This window comes from Chenopodium quinoa, unplaced genomic scaffold, assembly GCF_001683475.1.
Source record: "Chenopodium quinoa cultivar QQ74 unplaced genomic scaffold, ASM168347v1, whole genome shotgun sequence".
NCBI lineage: Eukaryota > Viridiplantae > Streptophyta > Magnoliopsida > Caryophyllales > Amaranthaceae > Chenopodium > Chenopodium quinoa.
Genome location: NW_018745410.1, coordinates 870598 through 878273, shown reverse-complemented (window position 1 = coordinate 878273; position 7676 = coordinate 870598). Strand labels below are relative to the sequence as shown.

The 7676-nt window shown below is 34.4% G+C and overlaps 1 protein-coding gene across 1 annotated transcript; it reads right to left on the bottom strand.

The window, feature by feature from the left end:
• Positions 1-1925: 1925 nt before the first annotated feature.
• Positions 1926-6026, bottom strand: LOC110713253 (protein HEADING DATE REPRESSOR 1-like). Its single transcript, XM_021891710.1, has 3 exons — positions 5546-6026; positions 2736-3064; positions 1926-2446 (listed from the first exon to the last, which is right to left on the bottom strand). The coding sequence occupies exons 1-3, from the start codon at positions 5655-5657 to the stop codon at positions 2243-2245; spliced, it is 645 nt and encodes a 214-aa protein (XP_021747402.1). The 5' UTR covers positions 5658-6026; the 3' UTR covers positions 1926-2242.
• Between the last annotated feature and the right edge of the window lie 1650 nt (positions 6027-7676).

The window sequence follows — 7676 nt, the reverse complement described above, 5'->3', positions numbered from 1 at the left end:
TGGCGATCACTTGAATTATAATCACATTAACCCTAACAAGATTATTAATATCTTATTAAGTGTGATTACAAGTACCAATTCCCTTTAAACATGCAATAAAAGGTGTGATCAAGCAATAAATATAAAATATCAAGCAACATAATAAATAATCACAATAATAATCATGAACAATAATCATAACAATAACCATAATCATCATCAAAATAATAATAATAATAATATTCATAATCATCATAAATTATAATTATCATAATCATAATCATAATCATAATCATATTAATGTTAAAGCATAATAGAAATAGCAAGATCCTAGGCATGATACTAACAAGATTAATAACAAACCCTAGCATGTCACTAAGCAATAAAAATCAAATCTTTAACCCTAACATGATACTAACAATCATAAATATTAGGAAGAACATAGGAAGCATCGTAGGAATCATAATAAGCATATTTGATATTAAAATTACCCTAGACATGATACTAAGAATATCATAATAACAATGTAAACATGATTTCTACATCATAATATCAATAAAAACCATTAAAGTACTTACTTTGATGCTTCGTACCTCTTTCTAATAACAAAATACACACGTTAGTAACTTCAAAGAAAATAATAAACAAAACAATCAAATTAAATAATTGAAAGAGAGATTTGGGACCAAACCCTCAGAAATTAAAACCTTTCACGTCTAGGGCGAAGGCAACTTCGAATATGGCTAGGTGTTTCTAGATCTTGCGAATGCGGAATTTTGTATTTAAAAACAAAGTTTAGAAGAAAAAGATGAATGATTAAGAGAATACTAAAGAATTAATGATTGCGAATGAAAACTGATTGTTGATGAATGTAGATGATTGAAAACAGAGTTTTTAATACGATATTTATAGAGAAAATCAGCCAAAAAGATAAAATAAACAAAACAGAGTCTGACGCACAATAAACAGAGTTGGCGCAAACCCTGGCTAACTGGTGCTAGGCACCAACACTGGCGCCAAGCGCCAATGGCTAGCACCAGGCGCCAGACCTGGTTCCAGGCGCCAAAGCCTGGGGTCAGGTGCTAGGCGCCAGACCTGGTTCCAGGCGCCAAAGCCTGGGGTCAGGCGCCAAGCCTATTTTCAACGCGTTTTCGAAAATCAGATAAATTTTCCGTAGTGGAGGATAAAATCATATAATTTCCTCAAAAATGCTATTTGATTTTAATTAAAACTCTGAAAAGTCAAAAGTCAATTTATCAATGCTAATTGAATTAGGAAAGAAAATAACTTTCTAGAAGATTCTAGAAGACTAAAACCATTCCTAATTGCATTAGGAATGATAAATCATATTAGGCCCTCCCCTAGATCATTGGGCCGTATATAAGGCTCAAACCGGGCCCAGTTTAGTAAATTGGCTATAATTTTCTCAATATTCATCGGAATTGGGCTTATAATATATCGTTGGAAAACTTTTGTCAAGCCCCATCCAACTACACTATTATTGGACCCATATCATGGACCAACCAAATTGGATTGACTGTTTTCTTAAAATAAGTTTTCAAAAACAGAGAGAAGAGAAAAGAAATTAAAACTTTCCGCAACACTAGACTTTCCACACTTTCACTTCATTCGACTATGATTCGACGCGAAAGGTACTCATCACCGGGTTTGGTTTTGGAGAGACACAAATGGGTGTCTACAGTTACACGTAGTTGTAAGATTTAAAATAGATTAACTTTTAGAGATGGAAGGAGTGTCATATAAGTACCTACGCTCTACTATTTCTCAAAGAGGGGATATAACTAGTAATGGTTTATCATTAGACCTCTTAGCAAATCCTTCAATTATTGACATTATAAACATGTAACATGTTGAGATAATGGCTAGAAATTATGATAGATATGGCTGAAGAGAGTAAGGACAACTAAGAACAAATCAACAAGACAGAAAGAAGGATTATTTACATAAACTGTTATTTGCACTTAAAAACCGAAATCTGTCTTGAAAGCTCAAGAACTACACTCACAATATTTTGTCATTAGGATCTTAAAACCAGACGACAATACATTGTACATCATACGCTATATCCTTAATTATTAAAGCGTTCAAGCGTTTATTCTAAATTTATAGCAACAAACAAACAAACAAATGCTAAGTAAATTCCATGCAGCAACTAAAACTTGCTGCTCAACAACACCCCTACTGTACGTTTTAAATTCAGGAAAAACTATACAAAAGAATTAAAATACTTTTCTAGAACCAACTAAGGCTCATTTGCATCCTCCTCTTCTGCAGCTTCGTTTTCCTGTAGCATGTTCATCAACATGTTGATTTGATCCTGCAGCATTGTATTTTCCCTCTCAACATCTGAACGCTTTCTTTTTTCTTCTAGAAGCTGGACTTGTAGATGCTCAAGAACACGAGAATCCTCATCTAGTTGCTCACTTAACCCATCAATTTCACGATCCTGCACACATAACTCTAGCTTGTCAAATCATTCTTACATTACAGAGCAGTTAACATTTATTTCATAGTTATAATCTAGGTGATCACAATTATTTATATTTTTGTTGGAGGATGGATTCCTTTATTTCATTCTGCCACAATTACATGCTGTTCCAGTCTTCCTAGTACAGTAGTACGAGTTCTCATGTGAGAGTATCCTCTTGGCACATTATATTCTTTGTTGATTGCATTTTCAAGCTCTTCTTTTAGTATGAGTTTTTTAAAACAGGGGCAAGGTCTCGAAAAACCACCTTGCGATTCATTTCTTGGATGGCAATCCTCCGCATGCTCTCAACAACATCGACATTCACCAACTTCCGCTTCTTACCTATTAACCAGCCCTTAGGATATGCTGTTGCGTCGAAGTCTGGAGGAGGAAGCAAGCTCTCATTTGAGGGTCGTTTTCTTGGAAGAGTATCAATAGGCTCCAGCGGTTCAAATAGAGCCTTTCGGCGCTCTGAAAGAACAGCATTATCTGGAGGAGTCGAGTCCGGTGCCTTCTCTTCCTCTGAAGTTTCTGGTTTTGTTGGTGTTTCAAACATTGGCTCATCTCTTGGCTTGGTTACATTCAGTGCGCTTGCTGTCACATGAAGCTAGTCTTGTGGAATAAAATTAACCAGAAACTAACATGATTGTAACAATTGTTACAGCACCCATGCATTAATGCCAATCAAACAAACCACATGCATTCAGCAAATTTAAGCAGAACAATATTAAAATGCACTATGAGTGGCTAAGCACACACATAGCAACAAGCATCATTGAAATGGACTGCACACCTAGTAGGCTAGTATCTTCTTTATACCTCCTGAAAATGCTTTTGTTGTGGTTAAAAATATAGTTCACCAAATTTCCAGTTTGACCCTTATAGAGAATTGATTCATCTTCTGCTCTAATGTACTTTTATTCTAAGCTTTCTAGCAAATAGCAAAATTTTTATAAAATAAAAGAGGTGAGGTAAGAAGAGGGGAGGAAAATGTGACTTTACAATAAACAGTTTCTGTCTTTGAGGGAGCTATTTTCCACCATTGAGAAAACTATTTTCCACCCCTATACAAATCAAACAAAGACCATACACCAAGCCAAACACTCCATATAAACATTGAATACTTGTATATGTCATGTTCTATTGGAAGAAACGGTAGCATATTGGGTTTGATTAATTTACATCATTTTTTTTTAATTGATGTAAATTGGCAAGATAGTTTCTGCACAAGGGTTTTTTCAATTGGCAAGATAGTTTCCCCACAAGGTTTTAGGAGAATACTTTCAATTAAACTGAGAAAAACAAAGGGAAAAAAAAAAAAAAGACAGGTACAAATTACAGATTTTTAAGGAAAGTGTCACTAATAATAAAAAAAGGTATTTAGTGTAATTCAGTTTTAATTAGTATATACATTAGGCATACTAAATAATAGTGAGTCATTCCCGTCAAAAAAAAAAATAGTGAGTCATTGAAAATTAGTTATGATTATACTTTGTACGAAGCATTTGATAAGCTTAGTTTTCAAATAAATTACACAATTACAGCCTATTAAAAAGAATAAGGCCTTAATGGACAAATTTTGTACATGAAAAGGCTAGATTAAGAAAATTTTCTTACAATTTCTATAGATGTTTCTCCCATTGAATTAGAGTAAAAACTTTCAGGGGGGTGTTTTATAGTCTGGCAATTGATTACTGACTTTGGATTTAAAACAAAAAAAAAAGAGCATCACTTGCCAATAGAAAACTGTTAGCAATTACCAATAGAGCATTTTCATGAGCTAAGAAAAAGGGTTACCAATAGTGTCCAAATCAGGTTAGGTTGTGTCATTTCTGGATTTTCATACCGCAGAGGTCAGTCCGAGCTAATAGTTGAAAAGCTTCTAACATCAGTAACACAAAGTAACGTTTCTCAACACTACGGAGGTTTAATTAGGGAAAACTTTATAAATACTACGTATTTTGTATATCCTTTTTTTCCGTAGAAAATAGCCTATTTTTCTCATGCAGTCAAATAATAAAATCACTACATTATCTCCAATCTCAAATTCCAACTATTACTACATAATTTTCTTTAATCTCGGAGAATTTACAACAAGTCCCTCTCTAAATTTGCATAGCTAACTTTTTCCAATAATCCTTAACGGTCATGGACATATGACAACAATGCACCATCCATTTGTTCATTTAAAATATTATACACTATTACCATGGGTGTGTATACATAACCTTAAGTCAGATACTCCATAGTTATTTATGGAACTGAAGGAGCAAGGCACAAGGCAGTGAAGTAGACGAGATTTAAATCCATAAATCCAACTAATATAGCTCGCATCATATATATATCGCCTAAATTAACTAAAGATGATAGCAAAGAGGGGAAGACTACTTTCCAAGCAACAAACTTATACAGTAAGCAAGTAAGCAACAAAGTGGACAATGCTTATACATGAAGTGTTGAAGTTTGGTGTCAAAATTAACCACTGTCATAAAATCAAAGTTCTCAACAATGAAACAACCACTCTTCAACAACTACAAAGCGTGTCAAGCTACAAGACCAACTTTGTACAGTATTTCCAATTTCCAAACAACGAGCTCAGCAATTGTAAATTTGTAATAAAAGTACAAAATTTGACTAAAAACATAATCCCTTTAATTAGACGATACTTATCATAATTTAAATCAAATTCAAGCTGGAATTCCCTTTCTTAATATTTCATCAAATTTGACATAGCTTAAGCTTAGCTTGTAACATATATTTGAAATTATTGTAAATTCATACGTATACTCCTTCAACGCAGAAAAAATATAAATAAATAAAACAAAATCCCAAAAAACCCAACAACAGACTTTGTTTATCTCACGCAACATCTTACTTCTCATACTAATCAATAGCTAAACTACAATTTTTCCAAACAATTTTAATTTTTTTTCAACTAGTATTTCAACATAATTAAAGCAGTAATTCATAGAAAATATATCAATTAATCACACAAATAATACTTGTATATTCTTCAATTAATTAGTCATGAACAAATAAATAAAAAGCCAGAAAAAGAGGAGAGAGAAAACGAACCACGCCTCTTACGAGATTGCCAAAAAACACGAGTTGAAGAAACTGGTGAAAACCCATCAAAAGAATCTCTACTACTACCATTGTTTCTCTCTGAATTTGCTGCTTCTCCCATTTTTATTTTTATTTTTGATTTTTTGTTGCAAATTTGAGCTGAAAAAAAAAATATCTAAGCTTTTTTTTTTAATTGTTGATTGAATTTGAAGTTGTGAAATTGTAAATTTGCAGGTATCTCCACTTATCTCAACTGAAATAGTCCGTAAATTTTAGTCTAAATTAATGAAACAAGAAAATTTGTTAAAAGGAAAATAAAATGTCAGAAAAATGGGCGGTTGAGATTAGGAGGTGGGTGTGATTTTTAAGACAAAGACAATGAGAAAGAGAAAGAGAGAGAATTGTCTGTTTTTTAACGTTTTTTACGGTGTGTTGTGTTGTGTGATTGTGTGTTTGAGTCCTACACTTCTAATTTCTTATCGTTTACTCTTACTCACATTTGTCTAAGTTTTTTAATTTTTTAATTTTTTTTAATTAATTTATTTATTATTTTTTTTTAATGTGAGAATTTTTTAATTTGTCTTTGAGATGTTCTTGATAATAATATTATGAAAATTTGTCAAGAATATTATGACTTTTGCCCGATCTCCTTAAAATAAAACGATTTTTTAATTATCCAGAAATAAAATGACCTCTAACATACATCTTTCATAAATAGAATAGGAAATTTTGACTTTTGCTACCTATCAAACACATCAAATTTACTTTTGCTACCTATAAAAACTTTTATTTTATTTTACTACCTAACATATGCCCCCTTTTTAAATTTTGCTACCCGTTAACAGAATCAGTCAAGGTTCCGTTAAGTTTATTATTATTTTTTTAAAATAATAAATTAAAAATTAAAAACTAAAAAAAAAAACCAGCCACCCCTCCCCTCAACTTCCACCCCTTCCCTCCCCCCTACCGGCGGCCGGCGCCCAGAACTTCGGCCAGTGACGGCGCGAACCCAGCCCCTCCCTTTCCCCCACCCTACGCAGCCCCCCTTCCCTTTCTTTGACATTTTCGCTGCCCGAAACCCTAAATTATGCAATTCGTTTAAAGTGTTTTCGGGTGGTTTTGGGGTGGTGGTTTAGGGTTAGGGAAGGCCGAAAACATGAGGGGAAGGGGAAGGATGTCGATTTCGGTTGGGGGGACGGGGTTGGGGGCGGATTCCGGCGGGGGAAGGGGAAAGGGATGGTGGTTTTAGTTCAGGGTGGGGGTTGGGGAAAGGGGAAGGGGGCTGCGTAGGGTGGGGGAAAGGGAGGGAGGGGGGTGCGGGCGCGACGACGTCGACCGATTTTCTAGGCGTAGATCGCCGGCAGGGGGAGGGAAGGGGTGGCAGTTGAGGGGAGGGGTGGCTGGTTTTTTTAAAATTCTTTTTATTTTTTTATTTTTTTTGGTGGTTGACGTAGAGGCATTTAGGGTGGCTAAGAAGGGAGTGGTGGCCGGAAGGTGGTAATGAGGGTGGCTGGATCTCACTAACAGAATTATTAACGGTTTCCGTTAACTGGTAGCGAATTTTAAAAAACGGGATTTGATAGGTAGTAAAATAAAAAAAACTTTTCCCAGGTAGCAAAAGTGAATTTAATGTGTTTCAGAGGTAGCAAATGTCAAAATTTCCAATAGAATAAGTAATTTGTTTAAAAGGTTAACATTGGACAAGTGTCGCATTGTTATAGGTTAGGGATTTTTATTTTACATTTTTCTTTGTTAAGATGATTGATTTTTAATTAAAAAATTATTAAAAAAATCCCAGCCTATATATTCTCATAATCTCTAGTAGACCAGCAATCCATAGTGCAGGATTTATGTCTTCATCATGTGCAATTACTAGATATATAAATGGATCAAATTATGGACATAATTAAGTTCGTGCATTTGGGTCGTCGTTATATCATAGCTAGAGATACTAACGATATTTGGGCTAGTAAAATAGGCCAAAGTCCACTTGGACAGATCCTATAAGGTCACACAAAGGGACTAGGTCGAGGACGAGAGGACAAGGCCCATGATGGGCCTCATCCCCTATGATGGGCGGCCATATGGAGAAGATTGGAGGGTTTTGGGCTTCCTAACCTAGTCTAATTATAATATGATT

What these genes read in the sequence shown, in the direction of transcription:
- LOC110713253 (XM_021891710.1), bottom strand. Translation starts at nt 5,657, where the DNA reads ATGGGAGAAGCAGCAAATTCAGAGAGAAACAATGGTAGTAGTAGAGAT. An exon ending in GCAATCTCGTAAGAGGCGTG is followed by an intron (nt 3,065 to 5,545) that starts GTTCGTTTTCTC and finishes TTCATGTGACAG; the next exon opens with CAAGCGCACTGAATGTAACC. An exon ending in TCCAAGAAATGAATCGCAAG is followed by an intron (nt 2,447 to 2,735) that starts GTGGTTTTTCGA and finishes TTATGTGTGCAG; the next exon opens with GATCGTGAAATTGATGGGTT.